This window comes from Augochlora pura, chromosome 9 (assembly GCF_028453695.1).
Source record: "Augochlora pura isolate Apur16 chromosome 9, APUR_v2.2.1, whole genome shotgun sequence".
NCBI lineage: Eukaryota > Metazoa > Arthropoda > Insecta > Hymenoptera > Halictidae > Augochlora > Augochlora pura.
In genome coordinates, this window is record NC_135780.1 from 14,228,708 (window position 1) to 14,250,711 (window position 22,004).

Consider the following 22,004-nt stretch of genomic DNA (forward strand, 5'->3'; position numbering starts at 1 on the left):
AAGAGTGATCACTAATCAATAATCAATGAATCGTTACTAAAATACATCGGTGATGGTTAAACATAATTTCAACGTTAGTCATAATCGTTAATCATTAATCAGGTGATTTTTTTGCAACTGCATCGCTAACGATACGTGCAGTTTATAAATCGTTTGCATGATTTCTCAAAGATCGCCTGATAGAAGACTATTTTAAAACTAAGAACACCGAAACTCAATATGGAGGGGGGGGGGGGGGGGAGAAAATTATCTATAAGGATAATTTATAATCGGTATGACTGCGGCGCGACGTAACGCGACGGAAATAAGAAACCCGTCAAACGTAATCGCATTCGTGCGTCGATGCTTCTTATTTTCATATAATTGTCGACGAACACCTGTGTACGTATATATAAGAAATATGTAGGTAACCAAACCAGTAACCCGTAAAGATGACATATACACGTGTCCAGGCTTTAAAGTCGATCGAACACAAACGCGGCAGGGAACACAATGTGTCCTTGTTAGCGAGCATTCTCAATTATGTTATTCGAGATGAAAACTCATCTATGGAGTTCCATACGCAGAGTTCAGCGCGTGGGTGAATCCTCGATACTGCCTGATAAAGAGTTGTTCAGATAAATATCGGTTCGTCGAAAACATCGGTTAGGCTCAGGCCGTTTGGCGTATCGCCGCGCCGTAGAACGGCGCGGCGCGGTGTTATGCTGGACGCATCAATCATTAATTAAATAATAGACGCATCTATTTTCAGGTCGATGAAATCGTGGCTGGCAGTCGTATCACGTGGACACGAGATTAACGGAATCTGAGAGGCCGTCGCCAAAGTATAAGAAATTAAAACGGGAACGATATCAGTGCCCATTTGAACACAAAACTATTTAAAACCGTATCGATGCGTTTATTAAAGCAAACAGAGCGGACGGTTTTCAATCTGAACGTTGATTAAAAGCTTCTCAATCGTACCGCCATTAATTGTATTAACATGCGACGGTCATGTCCTCCGATCGTGCCTCCTCGGCGTGTTTTCCGTTTCTGTTCCTGCAGAACAGTTTGATAATGCTCGCCGCGTTCAGCCACCTCATATTATTAATTCGGATCGCCTTGTCGCATTGCTGCGTTGCCGCGCCACCACGTCGCGTCCGCACGTTCGGAGGATCCGGGAAGGTCGATCCAGCGACCTTGATGTTCTCCACAGAAGAATAAGACGTCGATTATTCACGCAAATGTTTTGCAAGAGTCTGGCGACGATTTCAAGGAATTTTTTGGTAATCATGAATCGTGACCGGTCGCTCGTTCGACGCATTGCCAGATACACTCGCCGATTAAAAACAAAGTTAACGTCATTTTCGCGGTGTTAACGCGTGGTCAGTGGTTGGCGATTGTGTGTGAACGTGAACGGCATGTGTGGTCAGTCTGGTGTAAAGTGTATAGTGTAAAGTGTAGCCGTCGCGTACAGCGCACTCCATCGTCGCGCAGCGCCGCGCCGTACGCTGATCACGAGTCCGTCGAATGATTCTCTCGTTGTCTATCATGAGTATTGGTAGCCTTTGAATTCGTCAAATCGGCAGGCGCGTACTGCTTTGTGAGAATCAATGCTGGTTAATTAAAGACTGTGAGGAATCATTAAAAACGCCGCAGCCAGCGGTCATTAACGTCGAGTCTAGTCGAGTCGAGTCGAGTCGAGTCGAGTCGAGTCGAGTCGAGTCGAGTCGAGTCTTGCAGTTCGTCGATTCGAACGGATTACGTACGTGTTGCAACAGGGAGCGATATTGCAACGGGAACGGAAGATATTTTCCGATAAGATCGGAGCAGCTAGAAACGCGAAAGCAACGAAGAAAAAGAATTTACATAGTAATATTCCATGAGATTGCTTGACGCGCGATAAGACGCACGTTCAAGAAAAAAAACACCGACGATAGAAGCACTCGCGGATGCCGTCGAATATCGCGATTCGCCGATCGCCTACGCGCAGGTGGGCAACGTAGGCGTACATACAATACATGTGCGTCCACCTGCGAGGTCCAGAACCGCGTGGACGTGGACCAACGCGGCGCGTGAAACGGTATCAGTCGCGAGTCGCGAGGCGCGACCGCGACGCGGAAACCGGTCGATTCCTCGTGAAGCGTCGCGGAACCGTTGCAGTCGCGCCGATAACGCTGCGCGATTATAGATTGCCCTGCACTGAACGCGATTAGGTAACAGCGCGCAGTGCTAACAGAGCAGCGGGATGCTCCATTTTCAAAGCCGATTACGACGCCAAACTCTTTCTTTTTTTTCTCCCGCAACAACTTTGAGTCCGATCGAGGAAAATCCTCGAATCCTGACCGGAACCTCGTACAGAGGAAAAGCTTCTTAAAATGATACGCCTCGACGCGTTCGTCTCTTTCCTCCCGCGGACAAAAAAAAACTTGACGAATTAATTCCATATCGAATTTATCGAACGTTTGAACTTAGAGCTTGCCGAGGCAAGCATGGGCGCGGCATGTCTGATCGCATGTATTGGGTTCTAACTTGGCGGGTCGGACACGGTCGCCTTTGGAGAAAATTGATAATTATATTCTAAAGCTGCGGCACGCGTTCGGTAACTGGGTCGCGCCGTACGAACCGTCTTGACGAACGAAAATCGATGGAGATTTCGTCGAATTGTGTCCGGAATCTCGTTATGGCCATAGTTCTGACGATTGGTATAGCTCCTACGACGCGACAAGAAGCATCGTGGAAAGCCTAAGCATCCGTGCTCAAGGCGGTCGGAATAGAAAATAGCAAATAGCGATTCTCGGGATGGGCGCGTCTTCAAGGTGAGGACTAGGTTCAAGACAATATACAACAGGTGATCGGATTAACGAGAAGCAATAAACATCGGTTGCCGAGGCCGTCCACCGTATGCCTACTATACGTATATTCGTTTATCGTCTCCGTGGCTCCATCTTATTTTAGCATCCTGGCACGCAATGTGGAGCATTCGAGGGGATTCCCCGATCCGTATCACAAATTCTATTCTAAGTTCGGCACCTCGGAATCTCGATTAATCGAACCAATATTTCTGTCGCGTCGAATAAGAATAAAGTTGTCGTCGCCCATCGACGCCATTTTTGTCATTTCCAAATTCGGTATTCGCAGACGTCGCGATTAGTAATACCGCCCTGCGCGGTCGTCACCAATCGAACACGCAGCCTATTATCGGCTGTTAGGCGTATATTAAGAGAGAAAGAAAATTACGGTATTCTTGTAGCGCCGATTAATCATTGAACTGTCCGTCATCTTTTCGAACGATCGCGCTTTAAATAAATGGAGCTCGGAGGTCCGATGCAGACATTCGACCGGCCATCCGATCAATTTGTTTCGAATGGCGATGGCATTACTGAAAAATCTACGAGACGAGCGAACGATGGTGGAGGTGGCAGAGAAATGAGGAGGAGGGGCAAATGCGAGTCAAAGACCAGCATCGTCCGTGCTGGATTCGAATTAACCAGTCGCAAAGTGGGCGGCCGGTATATTTAACAGCAGACTGCGCCAGAAATGCTAGAATGCTTCCTCATTGGAATCCGACCTCCCGGCGACCTCGGGTCTCGAGATTTTTCAGTTGTCCGCGCCCGATACCCACCGCCGCGCAGATCCACGCGCGTCTGCGACGTTTGACGTTCGACGTTCCTTTTTAACTATTACGAGTAAAATCAAACAGGTTGGTGATGACCCATAAATCTGGGACTCCATCTGGATCAAATGAAATAAACTTTAGAAAGATTTTAGGCGAGAGCTTTTTACAAACGTGTACCTTTTTTCAGGGGGATTCCGAGGAAGCAGCCTGGACTGCTCTCAAGTCCCGTTCCAAGATTAAAAACCTCGAGTCTCGTCGAAGAATAGACCGTCTTGATCTTCGTAAACACTGCAGCATCATTGCTATACAGAGCGATCCGAGGACTGGGCTTGGCTTCATCGTTCCCGATTTCGAAAGAGCCATTCGAAAGCAGATCAAAAGCAACGGAATTTCTGGAGACATAGAATATCAGCGGTCGAGTGAAATCTCGATAGCAGCGAGCGTTTCTTTGTACGAGGAAATTACGAAACACGTGTTCCGCGCATGAAATGGAACAAAGAGGGGAAGGAAATGTGATCACGGGGAAAGGACAATTCAGAGGCTCGTCATGTCCACTGGCATATCGCGCGTTCCTGTTCCGTTCTTTCTTCTACGGTTGGCGGGCCGCGTTTACGGAAATCGAGCCGAGGGCACAAACGAACAAACTCTTCTGCTCGGTTGAGCGAGGGCAGAGGCGAGGGCGGAGGTGAGGACGGAAGCCAGAGCATCGGCGAAGACGAAGACGAAGGCGGAGGCAGGGGAAGAGAGAAAGCGAATCGGACAAGTTCCGAATTCCAAGTTCCGAGTGCACGAGCGTAGGAGGGTTGGTTGGGCTGGTTGCATGACGCTTGGGTAGCTCGGCGATACCATGACGTATCGACCGAGCGCGCCACGCGGACTGACGTCACGATCACGGCCTCAGTCAGACCGCGAGCACGTGAACAGCACGCCGGTGATCACGCGGTCGTTGGCTGATTGCCGAGCTCCGATTGGCTGGCCACGGCGAGCCCCTTGATGGGATTGGCCGGAATGGTGCGCGCCGCATGATCACGCACACAACGGGCACAGCGTGTCGGGCCAACCGACCTGAGAAAGCTTCATTGCGTTACCAGACGTTCAACGGTTACCTCCCTTGCGGGTTTTTTCACGAGACAAGTAATACCGTACGACTCGATAGACTGCGTTTAATCAACGTTTCGGCCGTGCCTATTTCAACGCGACTCCCTTGCAACACACCACGCTTATTTCTCTTTGAAAACAAAAATGGATACGAACCAAACGCCTCTGTCGCCGCCGGCCTCACCCCAATTCAAACATGTAAGTGAATTAAAAGTACCGCCGGCGTAGAACGGCTGGCTGCCCGCGAAATACGAACTCAATTGGTCCCGACAGGCCTAGCTGCGCCTATCGTTCCAGACCGATTCGTGACCTTATTCGTTTGAAATTGTTCACTCGTGTTCGTTCTGTTTCGATTGTTAACGTCTTGCGAGTTCGCGGCCTATTTGATTTGATTTTGGTCAAGTTTTGGCCGGTACGGTCGGTACCTAGTTTTCCAGTGATCGCTGATTTCACGATACCGTTAAACATTATTGACAAATTCGTAGGTTTCCAATGTTTTCATGGTACGACTTGTTTCATGTTACAGGTAGAGCCTTTGCAATCGTCGTTCAGCGTCGCGGCACTTCTTGGGGACAAGCTTTTGCAGAAAGCTGAGACCACTCGATTGAATTCGAAAAAAGACGACGATGCGGGTTCGCGGCCGGATCTGCCGCCCACGCCGCAACCGTCTGATTCGGAAGAAGACGAGCCCCTACGAAAACGACGGTGTACGGAGCAATGCGAATTGGTGAAGGTAAATACCGCCTTATCTGGTAACGGTTTTCTCCGCATCTTAAATACAGAGAAGTCTATCTCTTTTGCATTTTTTACGCGCGCAATCGGTGCGCTGCGCCACGACGCTCCAATATGCGTTCAGGCATGCGCGCACGACTGCATGGTTGTTTTGCAAGATGACCCCGTTTACAGCGTACATTCACTCTTACACCATTTCGATCGGTTATCCTTCGAGCGAACACTTTGTACCTCCCGACGGTATTAATCGTCGAACTTTCGACCGGTACGTTTTGCTTTAAATAGATGGCATTCGAAATTATCTTTTTGTTATCGATAATAAAAAAAAAATGAGAAAAAAAAAGAAACGATGCAGACAACTTACTTTCCCTACGCACGAATCGAGCTTGCGTAGTATTTCGTAAATGATCGCTTGGGAAAATGATATTGAAAACCATCGTTCGTCTTATGTTAGCTGCTGCTAGATGGTACGCCGCCGCCGAGTCCAGAGCCTGCCCGAGTATCGGTGATAATGCGTGCGAATCGAGATGGTACCTACAGTCCAGCCAACTTAACGCCAAAAACAACCGTCCCGATTCCGCAATTGGTCCCGCGCGAGGCCCGGATCGATCCACAGTCCAGTCCCCAGTCGGAACCAATCGCTCGTCAAAGCACCGTGGAACCGGAGAATGTTTTGAAGAGCCTCAAGTTCAAAATGAGCTTGCGGAAGGAGGAGATCATCGTGAACAATAAAAACACGGACCGAGAAACTTCTCAGCCCAAGTTGCACCTTCTGGCACCGAAACCAGCACCAATTATGGTAACTGGACTCCTGGGATCCCCCTTGGTACTACCGCGAGCACCACTACTGCTAGTAACCGCTTCCGCGACCACCGCTACAAACATCTCGACCCCAGAATCAACCGCACGACGTCGCGTCTACGAATGCGAGCATCCAGGTTGTCGCAAGAATTATTTCAAATCGTCGCATTTGAAGGCCCACACGAGGACTCACACGGGAGAACGACCGTTTTCCTGCCCCTACGAAGACTGTAACCGTCGGTTCTCCAGAAGCGACGAACTATCGAGACACAAGCGTACTCACACCGGCGAGAAGAAGTTTGCTTGCACGGTATGCCAGAGAAGATTCATGAGAAGCGATCATTTGGCGAAACACGTGAAACGACATGCCAGAGACAGGTCATCGTCGGCGGGAGCCAACGGCGTTCAAACATCCGTCGCGCAGGTGACATCTGCGCCGTTGCGGGTGAGCCTGTTGCCAGTTTTGGCGCCCCGACTCGCGCAACCCGCTCAACAAATCGTGCCACCGCAATTGGCAGCTTAGGAAACATCTGGTACAGTGACGTGATGTCACTGGGGCTCGCTTCAACTATACCGAAAGCTATGGACGGAGCTTTAATTACCGCATTATCGAGAACCATTCCAAGGTCGCCGGGACGCCAACGGGACCGTTGCGTCCCTCGATAAGTAATTGAGGAGTGAATTTGAACGAGCGAACGACGGAAAGTGTCCCCCGATAAATGGAACACGAACGTTTCGGGAAGTTCCGACGACATCTCGTCGAATCTGCCAGGACCACGATAGAGTAATCGTCGGGGGGAATTGATATTATGATTCGCTTCGAGATTTACCAAGGATCTATCGACTTGTCCCCTAGTATACATGTGTAATCGTGATTGTGGGGGGAACAAGTTAATGCGAGGCGTACTTATTAGAATGTGTGACCTAAAGGCACGAGAAGCGGTGATAAGTCATGAAACCGAGGCTTCTTTGCCATCCGTGAACGGGAGAACCAAGTACCTAAGTGTGTCTGTGATCTGTGATGCATAAGAGCGTTGACCGAGAAAAATAGTATTTATTTAATAATTCAAAGACAGCCTTTATCAATTATGTAGCGATCAAACCATGCTGTTTTCATTATTGTCGACTAGTTACACATGTTAATTATGGAATCGCATTATGTATATTGTATATAATGTCCGATCAAGGAAATCCTACCGGACAGCGTAAGACTTCGTACTGTAAAGATAAGATTTAATGATTTTTCTACAAGAACAAAGATTGATTACATGACTTCTATACTTTTGTAAAATTATTGTGGATGTTTCTCATTCTCCGACCAATCTTGCAATGCCCTTCCTACGTCCCTCGACTGTGAGCGTCCCTCGATTCGCGACGTGCGTGCTACGAATGTAATTGCAGCATCGTTGTCGTAACCTTTTGAAATTCTCTTCTATTCAAAAATTTCTAAAAAATCTTATCTTAATATTACCAATTAAAAAACGAAGAAATATCGGTTTTCATATTATTTAATTCGTTGCAGTTGCATAACGTGTTTAGAAGCAACGCTACAGCAAACGTCGCAAGATCACAGGTTTTTCTCGTAGAGTTTCAGAGCAATATCGAAGGTCGTGCGTCAAGATCGGTCAAGATGACCGAGGGCGAGAAAAAAAAGGCAAGTTCTATTTACGAAGAACTGGATGCACGCGACAATTGAACGATATTGAACCGTTCGTACATACGTACGTGACGTAGCGTCTGCAGCGGTTTAGATAAATACCGTATAAGATAATTCAAACAGTAAATACTCGCAAATATTGTGTAGCACATTTAGTATTGTATTATCGATGGTTCGGATTTTGAAAAACGCTGCGAAATGTAGTCCTGAACAGTTCACTTGCATTTTCACTTCGCGAAGGGCTCGATTAAACGGATTGTGGAAATTGAGAATTCCAATGAGACAGTAGTAATCGTAAATGCCGTAAACCCGAAAGTTTTACTTATTGTTGCTTGTTCGCTTCAAGGAATGCGTAAGCAATTTTCTTCAGATTTTAATCAACGAATCGTCATCGTAAAATCTAATTCTCGGTACAAGAGCACAGAAATATGTAGGTAAGGTAGGCAAATATATGTGTATTATTTCTATCGAAGCAAAAAATTTCCATCACGCATCTTATGCGAAGAGCTGCGTCGAGTCGAGTGTGTGGATATAATCTCGTCCTCTTGATTAAGATCCACACAGATACTTTCTGCCGAGGATGGCGAATTCCTTTTCTTCGAAACCGTTTTCCTTATCTTTCAAATATCTGTGATAAATGTTGTAAATCGTGTTACACATTTTTCCATGCACAAATGGTGTCTTACGTAACCGTTCATGTTTCGATAACATTTCGTTAGAGAACTATGTGATAATTTTGTTTGAAAACACTTTGCGTCGATGCAGCGTTCCCGCTTCGTCTCCGTTGATTATACATTTTACATATATCGACAACAAATACGAAGCAAAACACTTTTATTTATTATTTTTCGTGAACTGTTTCAGTGTCCTGATATTGGTCGGTCTAATAGGTGAGAGAGCACTTATCGGATAAACGGGGGTGCAAATAAAATATTCCATGGCATATTATCGCACAATTCGTGCAGCAAGAAGACGAATATGTTAACATCGAATATAATTCACGAGGTCGTAGATTAAGATAAGATTTTTTTATCGATCGTTTACATTTGCCCGAGAAGATGGATGCTCGAAAGCATGCTCGATTTTGCTTTGCGAGCGCAAATGCGTTCGCGTATATTTTCGTACTCTACAATCTCTTCAAACAAGAGTTCCTGATAAGTACATACCAAGTTTGATTTCTCCAGCATCGTGGAGACAATAATCAATGAAAGCTCTTTTGTCTTTTCACTCGTGACAGTAATAAAAATTAAACTTTGGTGCTTAAAACGAACGGTTGTCATATTAAACTGAATGTTTTGAAGACTAGGTCGATAAGCTTAATGACCTTCTTGCTCAGAAAATGATCGGCCGTTTATTTATACGATCAGTAACTTCGTCTTCTATACTTTTTAAGTCTTTGTCACTTATCTTTATTAAATTTGCAATCGTACCGATCGAACTTAAAACTACGATCTTCACGAATAGTTTCTAACGAAATGCCATAGTTTCTTGCATCAGCCAAGGACTCGGCTCTTTTAATATTGTAAATGTCACAAACGGGTGTGGGACCGGTAGATGACGCAAAATGTCCTCTTGATTACCCGCGTTTGCTTTTAATAAAATTTATGTTTATGGCGGAAAGCGTATATAAATAATAAAATATCGTCTTCGCATTTCTCAAATAAGATAAAAGAAATACGCGTCAATGAAAAAATGCTCCGCGATAAATGTATAAGTCTCTGTGTATTATGTTTAGTGAAAGACTATATGATCTGGCATTTTTATTCAAATAAATCGCCGAGTTTAGCTTGTTTTTTGAAATGCTAACAACTAAAAAAATTATTACGGTTGTAAATATTCCAACCTTTTCCTCTGTAATTCTCTATAATCCGGGAAATTTCCCTCGCGGGTGAATGTTGCCAGACAGGGAAATGATTTCCTTGCTCATACATACGTGCATAAACATGCACTTGAAAGTGCAATATCTCCTGGACGTTGCATCAAGTACAAGAATTCCACACCTATGTCTTTCATAATTCGACGCGGGAAAAAATGTTAATCAAGTGATAAATTTATTCGTCTATGCTTATCAGTAATGACTCATTGTTAACTATTCCCGAACACCTCGATGATGTGTTCTAAACATATGCATACAAACATTTTCTGCCATTATTTATCCAAAGAAGGGTACTTGCTTGCGTTTGCTGTTTGCTCGCGTAGAAGAAAATATTAAGCCATTTTTACAAAAACGTCATTTATTTCTTTTAGCAACAACAAAATGTAAAAATATTATACACAGATATCTTGTGACATACATCGTATAAAAATGTTCTAATAAATATATAACTCGTTTGCATTGATAATCATTATAGGAAGTTGACACCATTATTTCAACACTCTCGGCATATACATTTATCAAAAAATATAGTACTTTGAATAGTAGATCAACATTCGTATCCCCATTATAGGTGTAGAAGAATTAAAAGAAAAAAAGGGCCAATAACAGCTTGTTACTCTCTCCTGAATTTTAGGCATTCTGGTTGCTTCTTCAATCATTTGTGGAACTTTTTACTGGAATCGGACGCCATATCGTATAGCATCTGGCATGGTTTGAAACAGTCACCGTAATGACTCTGGAATTCTTCCATCTTTCTTACTAAGTTACCGGCTCCATAGTAGTCTACCCAGCGGAAAGGTCCTCCAGTGAATGGAGGGAAGCCCAATCCAAAAACGGCTCCTACATCACCTTCCAGCTATAAAAATATTCATTTAACTTTCAATAAAAAGAATAACAAGCAGAACGAATTAATATATGCAACAGATTCACGATTTTATTTACCGGATTAGACAATATGTTCTCTTCTAAACAAAGCACTGCTTCATTAACAAATCGAGACACCATTCGCAACTGACGATCTTCGTCCAATGTACTTCCTTTTGGTTCAAGCTTATATTTCTTCAATATATCTAACGCTCCCAGATTCAAAGCTCTTTCCTTAGTATTGGCTTCGTAAACATATATACCTTTACCAGATTTTCGACCTAAAAATAATGTATACCGTTAAACGTATCTACATTACAAAAAAAAATAACACTGATTACGATTCAGTGGTAGCAACTATTGCAATATAAATTGAATAAGTACCAAGGAAACCAGCTTTGACCATATCGCCAAGTATGTTTGTATCCCCACCTCTGATGCGTTCACCCAAAGTCTTCAATAAATAAGCATTTATATGAACTCCAACGTCGATACCAACTTCGTCTGATAACGTTGCTGGCCCGACAGGAAATCCGAACTTCTTAATCAACTTATCCAAGTCTATCGGATCCACGCCTTCCTATTTTTGAAACACGTTATGTCTTATATGATGTTACATTCGCATATAATTTTATTACGATCTCTGAGAATATTACCTGCAATAACCTAATGGCTTCTGACAACATAACTGTCAAAATTCTCGAGGTATAAAATCCAGGACCGTCTCCCACAGCAATAACTGTTTTACCTTGTTTCAAACCTACATCGATCGCAGTCTTAATAGTTTCAGTCGACGTCCCCTTGTGGGTTATTATCTCTAAAAGTTGCATTTTGTCTACCGGAGAAAAATAGTGCATTCCGATCACCTGCAAATCAATATTTTGTCAAATCAATTACATTTTCATATTACGATCAACAATATTTACCTTATCCGGGCGTTTACTTCCTGCTGCAATATCGGTAATAAGAATGGCTGATGTATTCGATGCGATTATGCAATGTTCCGGTGTAGACGATTCAATTTCTTTAATGACCCTGTGTTTGATTGCAATATCTTCGAATACTGCTTCAATTACTACGTCCACGTTTTTGAAGGAGTTATAGTCTAAAGTAGCATCCAGCTTGGCAAGATACTTATCCTTTTGAATACTAGAAATGCCATAATGAACATATACAGATATAAAGAGATTTTAACAAGGCATGCAAAGATTTCTTAAAGGAGAGCATATATCTGACTAACGTGGAGTATCTTTTTCTTTTTACAGCATTGTCCAGGCCTTTTTGTATTTGACCAACACCTCTATATAGTCCGGTTTCGTTTGTGTCTTTCAGAATTACATCATAGCCTTTGTCTATGCTCACTTGGGCAATACCTGCCCCCATTAAACCAGCTCCAACAACTGCAATTTTTCTAAAATTGAATGTAAAATTAATCCTTTTGTACAAGTACATTCAGACAGGATTATCATGGTACATAAAGGCACCTACTTACTTCACAGCATTCTTTGGTGCACCAAAACGATTCTTTTTACATGCTGTCTGTCCAAAGAATAAGCTTACAAGTCCCCTAGACTGAGGTGTCACTGCCAATTCACCAAAAGCTTTGGCTTCTGCTTCGTAACCAGCAGCTGATCCCTTATCCAAACCAGTGCGTACTACCTCTAGAATCTTAAGTGGAGCTGGGTATAAACCACCAGTCATTTTCATCACTTGACCTTTTGCTCTTTTAAATATTTGATCTTTAACAAAATCAAATGAAAGAGCATAATTCATGAGCTTATTGGTCAAAGACTTAGGATTACGATTGATCTTCAATGAATTATTTGTAATATCTTTTGCAGCTTGGACAGCTGTCTCTTCCAAGTATCTCATGGTACTGTAAATATTATAAACATGTATTTACAATTTACATATTACCTCGATATAATATTAATTATTATATCTCCTACTTTTCTTCTGCGGTTGCAACGCCAGGACCAAGACGATTCACTAACATATCTACAATTCCAAACTTTTTAGCTTTATCTGACTTAATACTTTTTCCAGTGAGTGTCATGTCTAAGGCATTGGGAAGCGCAGTTAACTTAGTTAACCTTTGTGTACCTCCTGCACCAGGTAATAGTCCTAACATTACTTCTGGTAAGCCTAAGGTAGTTTTTGGATCATTTACAGCCAACCGATATTTACAAGCCATTGCAACCTGTAGCAATTGTATTAGTTTTTAAATACTTTGTAAAAAAAATGAAATGTAAATTTATTAGGAATCCTTGAATTTAAGAACCTCAAGACCACCTCCCAAACAGCTTCCTTGAATCGCTGCTACAACTGGTTTTGTGCTTCTCTCTATTTTATCTAAAATTTGTTGTCCTTCTAAAGATACTTTGTAACCATCTTCTGCTGTCTTAAACCCCTGTATCATAGAGATATCTGCACCAGCAATAAAACAGCCAGGTTTTCCACTTATTAAAACCATAGAACTCACAGAAGAATTATTTTCTACATCTTTTAAGACTGTTATTATTTCATTCATTACTTCATGATTCAAGGTATTCACCTACAATCAAGTGTACTTATTAGTTCAATTCTATAATATAATATAATATAACAATCATTCAAACAAATAATATCTACCTTAGATCCTGGTGAGTCTAAAGTAATTATAGCTACATTATCTACAACTTTGAGTTTCAAGTGTTTTGTATTTGTAACACTTGCAAATGTCCTCATTGTTTGGCATAATGCTGAAAGTAAAATTCATAGCATAACACGGGAGACGGATGTGGGAGGTCATTACAGAGATTAAGTTGTAAGATCAAATATTGTAAATGGTATCGAAATTGTTCAATTTTCTAAAACTCATAGTGACAGAATTATAAAATACTCGTTTAAGGTGCACTTTTATTGTTGTCTCGTACCACTTGCGAGAAATTCGTCTGTTAGGTATACGGGAATAAGGAGCAAAGGTTCAAGATACGTGTGTACATATAATGTACTTCTTTGTTGTGATTACCTGTTCGCATCGCATAATTTTTATTTATCGCAGATAAACGTTTCATGGTACCGAACAATCTGTACTGCGACATTTTAATTGCATTACCCGTAAACGTCCGACAGAATAATATTAAACAGTACACATAAAATAATGGAATCACCAGCACTAGCGCCCAAACTGGAATCACTCACACTCGCACTCGCGTCACGACCAGCGATCGTATTAATCGAATACGCATGCGTTCACTGCGTGGATGCGGATGTGGATGTGTAGTGACTTGGTGACTTGACCGACAGAATTCGCTGTACCACATATTCCTGGAGGACTTTGACCCGAAGTTGATGCATTTGCCGCGATCAAAAATAATTTCAGTATGTACTCTGCATAATCAGTACCCGATAGTAAGAGATATCAGTTCGTGGAAAATTTTTCTTCATATGAAAAAACCTTGAATTGTCAATACGGAGCATACGGAATATTGACAATTGAGTAAAAACTTCATGCAGTATCCATACGTTACACGAAGGTGATCTCCCCAACATCGATCCCAGAGCATGCAGAGCACGCAATCTGCAGCGATTCCACCTGTTGATCGATGCAATAAATCTAAATTTTCTAACAGTTTGTATCTCTTATTTCTTATTTCCATTGTAACATCCGGAACAATTAAAAGAGTCTTCCTATTCCTCGATCCTTTCCCTTTCCAATATCGATGCAATAGATTATCCTGAATTCTCCTCAATAATCCTGCACCCTTGATTCATTTCGTTATCGTTACATTTTGTTATATGTATATAATTAACGTTCTTAGGCTAGCCGGTATTCTGTACACGTTGCCAAGCGTGGCGCCTTTTTTGGAGCAGATACAGCAAAAATTTCGTTTAAACTCTATCGCAAGAAAATGTAAAACTAGATTATGTGTTATATGTAAACTATAGCTGTTCATTTCAGCCGTTCCTGACATAACCCGACGTGAGTTCAAAATTTAAAAAAAAAACAAAACAGCGACACCTACAGTATCGTTCTAATCCCCAGCGCCATCTAGCTTGATGTGACCGAAATCTGACAAACCGTTCCTGAGATAACCCTGACGTACCATCGAACATAACCTCATAATTAGAAAAAAAAATTGCAACAGCAACACTAACTGGATGATAGGAAAAGTCTTACCAACGATAAGGGTATGGACGTTTTCGTCATATATGTAGAAACAGGGACGGTCTAGGTAGCTTTCGAGAAAGGTATCCACCTATTGGCGAATGGCGGAAGTAGTGGCCACAAGTTGCATGCAAATGTTTTCATCAAATATGTGTTATTAAAATGTGTGATACCTAATCTATCCAAGATATCTATCTAAACCTGATTCATAAATTATGTGTTATCTATAATTTAGAGAACATTACGTAAAATGTTGAATAATAAAATGGTTTCATATAAAAAATTGTTTACCGAGGTTGCTGTAGCTTTGTTATGTTTATTTGTTTTCTGTGAATATTTAATTTATTATCTTGTGCTCGTTCAGGTAAATTTTATTAATATGTTTTACATATAATGTACATGTATTATAATATACATATTTTTTTTATTAGTGTTCATGGCCTGTTTTGGATCCGCATAAACTTGATGAAAAAATTAGCGAACCAAGTGCAGAAGAACTACCTGTACATGCAATGTTTATAGCAGATACTCATTTGTTAGGTCCCAAGAAAGGACATTGGTTTGACAAATTAAAAAGGTTCGTACTATTCATAACATGAACCACTTTTCTAATGTTAAACGTATCGACCATCAAAACTGAATGATATATATTGCCTTATAAAAATGGCAAAATTTAATTAATTTGAATCTGTGCCACTTTTATTGCAATATATGCTTGAATTTGGAATTGTACTGTATAATTTCAATAAACATAAAATTACTAAAAAATACAAGCATTGATAGAAATAGTGTTAAGGCTTTTATAGATATTTGTATTAGTATTAAAGAATCTTTTATTCAGGGAGTGGCAAATGTACAGAGCATTTCAGACTATGATTACACTGCACGAGCCAGATATAATCTTCGTGTTAGGTAAATGATCAGATACCATGGAAAGTTGAACAAATTTTAACTCATAATAATATGGTACATGTGCCATGACAGGTGATTTATTCGATGAAGGACAATGGAGTAGCTCATCAGAGTTTCATCAATACATCGAAAGATTTCATTCCCTCTTTTCTGTACCGCAAGACACTCATCTTTATGTTGTTGCTGGAAATCACGACATTGGATTTCATTATGGTATTTCAAAAGATTTCAAACTTTTATATGTTGGCTGTAAATCTTTTTATTCAGTACAACAAATATGTGAAATAAGCTATCAACTCACGACTACTTAGAGTTGTTAATAATAAAATTCTTTACCAGTTATTACACCATCATTAAATCAACGATTTGTGGATGGTTTAAAGGCACCAAGCGTGAAGAGAGTTACTATAAGGGGAAACCATTTTGTTTTAATTAATAGCATGGCTCTAGAAGGAGATGGCTGCTTTTTGTGCCGTTCTACAGAGATTGCATTAAATAAAATTGCAAGTATGTTACTTTGTTTTATACTTCTAAATATAGATACAACTGTTTAATTTTTCATTGAAATCGTGAAAATCTTCAAAACCTGAGAAAGGTTCTAAGAACAAAATGTGCAACTAGCAGGATTTTTTTGCAGCACAATTGAAATGTGCAAAAGGTACGGGCAATCATTGCGATAAAACAGATGTTATTTCAAGATATAGCAGACCAATCATTTTACAGGTCAGTAAATGATTTCATCTGAAAGACTAAAAATTCTCATTTAATCTCTTAATTCGAATCACAGCATTATCCAATGTATCGTGAATCTGATAAAAATTGTAACGAACTTGATCAAGCACCAGATGATATAAAAGATATTATGTTCAGAGAAAGATGGGAATGTCTATCAAAGGAAGCATCTGAACAGGTATATAGAATAATTCACAAGAATTGTTGTGATCGATAGTATAAACATTTATAGTATTATTGATTTACAGCTCTTAGATATATTGCATCCAAGACTGATTGTTAATGGCCATACTCATCATGGCTGTAGAAGAATGCACAGGGAAGATATATATGAATTTACAATACCATCGTTTAGTTGGCGTAATAAAGATAACCCTTCACTATTATTAGTAAGTTAAATGCCTAAACACTTTTACCAATTTCGAATTTCAATACATATTATTTCCTTAAAATAATTCTTGTATTTCAGGGGGTGTTTGCTCCAAATAATTATTCTGTATCAAAGTGCTACATGCCTGTGGAGTCTACAATGATCAGAATTTATATTATTAGCGTAATTATTATATTTATATATTTTGTCACAAAGTGTAAACTGAAACATCGTTACTCTCTATTGAAATTTCATTGAAATTTACTTCTAAAACAATTTTTTTACTATATGAAACGAAAATTTAATGAACCTCGTAAATAGCTATAAATGTAAATTATCGTATCGATGTAAGAATTATTGAAAGTTCTATATATACATACATATACTTTTGAAAGTACGAGTTACATATTATTTACACTATTCATAGTACAAAATATTTCTGTTATCCATTATTATGATCGACACAACACTATTTTTCAGTGCCCTGAAATTTAAAAAACGCTCGAAAATTATTTTTACTTGTTTCAATTTTTTGTTTCCTTTTCAAGAAATCTACATACGTTCGAAATCATGAGAATATTAAAAGTTCACAAATCTAACGACATACACTTTCATGGTAACATATATAAAAATCGCTTATCTATTGTACATTTTGCTTAATGTTGACGGATTAGAAAGCTATATATATACCAAAATACAATTTATGCATAACGGATGCGTAATTTGTTCAATCAAGTATCGAGGAATAAAGTTCACAGACAACACGTACAAAGTAAATACATACGTTTTATATTATTAAACTTACAAAGTAATGCATTTAATGCATGTACGTGTATGAACAATTTTCTGCCCATACGACATGTAAAATCTTGTCATTTTATTGTAATAAAGCAGGAAATAATGATAACTAATAACTTAAGCCATAATACTGGCATTGACTATAACTAATATTACACTTACTAATATTTTTACACATCTCTTTATACTGTTTGAAATGATAATATTAATATAGTCAATGCAACTCGTATTTCTTTGTGTGTGTGTATATGTGGATGTGTGTGTGTGTGTGTGTATATATATATACATTCTTTATTTGTGATTTTAACTAAATTTTGTGAGTAGTAGAACTTCATTCCATGAATTTATAAATTATAAGTACTTTTTATAACAGTGAAATATTTTTAAAGAATCTAGAACTCAATCGGAAATGGAAACATTATTTGAATAAGACAATAATTATTGAACATTATTATACAATTTTAAAAATTATAATTAATCTCTACTCTTCGTTTCTTAATACACAGGATTTTTAATATATTTGTACAGCCAAAAATAACTTTACAGTATTCGAGAATTAATATTTGATTGATATACTACTCATAAGTAAAGAAACAAAAATAGGTAGTCTAATAGAAATTGACAGAAAATTATTGTACAGTTTTGGTACTATATATTTAAGTTAAAAATAATTAAATATTCTTTGCAAATTTGAAAGATTATTCTCCTTTTTCATCATTGACATCATCAACGATATTTTCTGACTAGTCTATTTTTACAGCGGCATATATTTTACGAATGAACGCGTAAGCCGCAAAGAAACCTATTGTACCTGTTAACAACCAGAACGTTAGCACCATTAATGCTGTATAACCAAAATATAAAAGTATTGGAACCAGTTCTGTTATCTCTAATTTTGTCATAAAATAGAAGACTGAATAAGCTAGGACATATACAGCTGATCCTCCACTAACAATGAAGCTTCTCCACCACCATCTGTAGTCCTAATATAGAGAAACAATAATGTATTTACATAGTGTAAAACTACTTTTAAATACAGCTATTAGAGCACATTTCTTACCTCTCCACATAACTGAAAGTACACCATAACTATCGATATTTGTGAACAAGATATGACAAGAATGCAAAATACAAGAAACAGGAATCCAAAGAGGTAATAAAATTGATTCTCCCATAACGCAGTCAGGATGAAAAATAATTCTATAAAGACTGCTCCAAATGGTAGGATTCCGGCCATTAATGTACTGTAAAAATATTAACATATTGTTATTTGAATATAATCAGGATTCTAGATTTACGAATTTCATCAGCTTACCACAGTATTGGATTCATATACCATAATTGATCAGGAACTTGTCTAGCAATTTGATTTGTTCTAACTGGATGTGTGAAAGGCTGTTTACGGTATCCAAAGTAGTACCCTAAATACACCAAAGGAAGTGATATGCCGAACCAGAGGCACAACAATGCTAACATCGTTGTGAATGGTACTGCGCCAGAACTGTGTTTCCCCCATATGAAGAAATTTAGAAAGAAACAAGTTGTGAAAACAATTCCAGGGTACAGAGTCGCTGTCTGTAAATGTAACAGAATAATTTAGTAGTTCTCTATATCAGTACTTCATCATACATTTTCCAGTCTTACCAATAATGCTGTCCTCCTCCACTTTCTTCCACGCATAGTCTTATAAAGTCGCGCAGAGAAATATCCAGCAATTAAACCGGAAGATACGTATAAAAATATCGCATTAGTTCCAAGTGCACCTCTACTGGCAGGGGACAACATACCCAACATAGCGAAGACTAAAAAGTTACGAATATAAAATACAAAATATTGAAAACAATGAACCTTTTCTCATGTAAAAATTTGAATCTTACATATTGTTATCAAAGCCATAAAAAATATTTGTATTCCACTGCCTATTACTGCAGCAAATAATCGAGGATGTGGTGGAGGTCGAAATACATCTCCATGGACCAATTTCCAGCCAGTTTCTTCGATTGTCTCGTCTAAGCCTGCCAAACTATCGCTCTCGCCAGCATTATAACGCGCAATATCTCTCCTCAAAGTTCGAACTATGATCATTGTTAAAATTCCTGCACAATTTTATTAAAAAATATTTACACGAATCTATAAAATAAATAAAATTTAAATACGAATGATTTAATATAGTCACCAGAAAGAAAAAGAACTACAATAAGTGAATTGATGATTGAGAACCAATGAATTTCAACATCGCTCATTCCTAGATATACATCCCATCTACTAGCCCAACTTATGTCAGACTGCTTCCATTCAACAGAATATAAGAACCAAAGCTTGGTTCCCTTAGGATTCACAAATTGCCGATTTGCATCTGACGGCAGTAAACAAGTATTTCCGTCGAATTTCAGTTGACTTGCATCAATACTCCGAGCTTTCACATCAAATCCAACTACTCTATATGCATTCCTATCAACATGAAAATAAATTTGAATAATCTCACATACTTTCTGTTTCTACAATAATTGAATCGATACTAACTTTCCATATTCATGATAGCTTAATTCTAGCTTCAGATAATTGTTAATATAAAATTGATCATTCATAACACCACCCAGACGGTATCCTTGATATACAATCACGTTGTTTGTATTTTTATCAAACATTTTTGTGGCTGCTGGTAAATTATCTATTAATCTGGTAAACATAATGAAATTAGCTTATCATGTACTGCAGATTTAAAGGACAACGAGCTTCATGTTTTCTTACAAATGCACCGTGTAATCATGTTGGATACGTTCTATTACTTGCTGCGATTGCTCCTCAGTCCATGTCATACTAATATTTGGTCCATGGCATAATAATTTGCAGCTTACATTTTCTGCCATGGTTACCTCATATGGAGTATTTACAATTCTGTGTAAATAGAAAGCAACTTAAATTTTATAGAAACAATAATATTATTAGTAAGTCTTACCTATCGCCACGTAATACTTCTCCTAAATTTTCAGATTTATAAACAAAAACACTTTTTGGTCTGCATAATGGAATAGAATAATATTCATATGGTAATTGTGTATGTGTGCTGGTCATTTTAACTGCCTTGACATCAATTTTTTGCCCCTTTGTAAACTCCACAGGAGCAACACCAGGCACATAGAATCCATTTGTTTCAATTAATAAGGATATTATTACAAATACAGCACTACACCTTAACCTTTCCTGTTAACAGAAAGAAAACTATCATCATCATCATATTAAACAACACCGTGTTCCGATAAGTACGTTTGCCACGTTAACCGGTATCCATTAAAAAACAATTTATTTATAAATACATAAAAATGCATAGAACAACACGATACAGGCACAGAAGATATACGATTATATAAAACAGAATTATATTTCATGGGTTTGAACGAAGTGGAGATCATAACGTTGCTCATATTCATGGCAATTTTATGGTAACCGTGATAAACAATGTTATTACGTTCTGTCAAGAGCTAATAAAATTGTACTTTACTAAAGGTACCGTTGCGGACTTAGAAAATATTACAAAACGCCACGTCAAATCATTGATAGCTTTAATACCACGATGCTTTACTTTTAGCATCTTTCCGAAATAAATGATCTATCAAAATGCTTACCATTCTATAATATTATTTTCGTCAAAGGCGCGCCACGCCGTGTTGGAATCTTTCAGAATACAACTCACAGAGTTCCCACTCTGTTCACGTCAAAAATGAAATTTACTTTAACACGAAGTTTGCCTGGAAACATTCGCCAGTCAAGAAACATCGAGATTGGTTTTTTCGGAAATTCCCTAGAATATTTATTGTAGGTACGTACGTACACGCGTGATGTAGATACGTATGTGAGTTCGTATGTACGTGCGTGTTCTACATGAACAGAGTGTTATGCCAGTTCCACAATGGCGCCAAAATTGTTTGTGAACAACAGCGTGAGGCACAGATTAGTTCATGGTAAAATGTATGCAAATACATGCATTGCACATAACATACTCAATTCCATCTGGTTCAAAGATGAGTGTGTTTTTATACATCCCGAAACCTTTACACAGCTATTCGAAATGTTCACAAAGTAGAATAAAGAAGTTTAAAGTTTGAATAAATCATATTATCACAGGTTGCACAAATTGTTATGTATTGATAGGTTTGTTATAAATACAAAAATAAATGTAGCATACAAAATACATTTTTAAACGTGAATCATGTTATTCATTCAGGTTTCATTAAATGATTACTACGTTTCCATTATATTTGAAGCAATATTTATGTACCGTCCGGAAAGTATAGTTAATTTAATTATAAAGGTACAAAATAATAGTGAAATGTTAATCAGCGGATAAAGAAATAGTTACGTAGATAATAATGAAACGTTAGTCCACAAACAAAAAGATACTTAACGCTATCTTCA

The 22,004-nt window shown here is 38.9% G+C and overlaps 4 protein-coding genes across 5 annotated transcripts; 2 read left to right on the forward strand and 2 right to left on the reverse strand.

Annotated features, from left to right (window-relative positions):
* The first annotated feature begins 3,399 nt into the window (after nucleotides 1–3,399).
* Nucleotides 3,400–7,505, forward strand: LOC144475000 (uncharacterized). The gene is made up of 3 exons (XM_078190471.1): nucleotides 3,400–4,894; nucleotides 5,223–5,429; nucleotides 5,883–7,505. The coding sequence occupies exons 1-3, from the start codon at nucleotides 4,841–4,843 to the stop codon at nucleotides 6,750–6,752; spliced, it is 1,131 nt and encodes a 376-aa protein (XP_078046597.1). The 5' UTR covers nucleotides 3,400–4,840; the 3' UTR covers nucleotides 6,753–7,505.
* A 2,597-nt stretch (nucleotides 7,506–10,102) lies between these two features.
* Nucleotides 10,103–13,842, reverse strand: Mtpalpha (monolysocardiolipin acyltransferase Mtpalpha). The gene is made up of 11 exons (XM_078191263.1): nucleotides 13,637–13,842; nucleotides 13,258–13,367; nucleotides 12,908–13,180; nucleotides 12,576–12,826; nucleotides 12,119–12,502; nucleotides 11,867–12,037; nucleotides 11,553–11,775; nucleotides 11,283–11,492; nucleotides 11,011–11,206; nucleotides 10,705–10,907; nucleotides 10,103–10,618 (listed from the first exon to the last, which is right to left on the reverse strand). Exons 1-11 carry the CDS (start codon nucleotides 13,707–13,709, stop codon nucleotides 10,418–10,420), a joined length of 2,295 nt encoding a protein of 764 aa, XP_078047389.1. The 5' UTR covers nucleotides 13,710–13,842; the 3' UTR covers nucleotides 10,103–10,417.
* Nucleotides 13,843–14,658: 816 nt separating this feature from the next.
* On the forward strand, nucleotides 14,659–18,431 carry Pgap5 (Per1-like protein PGAP5). 2 transcript variants are annotated; one of them, XM_078191266.1, is made up of 9 exons: nucleotides 14,659–14,799; nucleotides 15,208–15,353; nucleotides 15,618–15,688; nucleotides 15,761–15,901; nucleotides 16,028–16,195; nucleotides 16,326–16,411; nucleotides 16,476–16,598; nucleotides 16,669–16,809; nucleotides 16,890–18,431. In XM_078191266.1, the coding sequence occupies exons 1-9, from the start codon at nucleotides 14,770–14,772 to the stop codon at nucleotides 17,046–17,048; spliced, it is 1,065 nt and encodes a 354-aa protein (XP_078047392.1). In that variant the 5' UTR covers nucleotides 14,659–14,769; the 3' UTR covers nucleotides 17,049–18,431. The 2 variants fall into 2 exon arrangements, with proteins under 2 accessions (XP_078047392.1, XP_078047391.1); XM_078191265.1 differs by lacking the exon at nucleotides 14,659–14,799 and adding an exon at nucleotides 14,863–15,140.
* On the reverse strand, nucleotides 18,332–21,342 carry Tm9sf4 (transmembrane 9 superfamily protein member 4). The gene is made up of 10 exons (XM_078191264.1): nucleotides 21,215–21,342; nucleotides 20,548–20,792; nucleotides 20,340–20,486; nucleotides 20,112–20,267; nucleotides 19,765–20,039; nucleotides 19,466–19,684; nucleotides 19,233–19,390; nucleotides 18,904–19,163; nucleotides 18,649–18,832; nucleotides 18,332–18,571 (listed from the first exon to the last, which is right to left on the reverse strand). The coding sequence occupies exons 1-10, from the start codon at nucleotides 21,215–21,217 to the stop codon at nucleotides 18,332–18,334; spliced, it is 1,887 nt and encodes a 628-aa protein (XP_078047390.1). The 5' UTR covers nucleotides 21,218–21,342.
* Nucleotides 21,343–22,004: the final 662 nt, after the last annotated feature.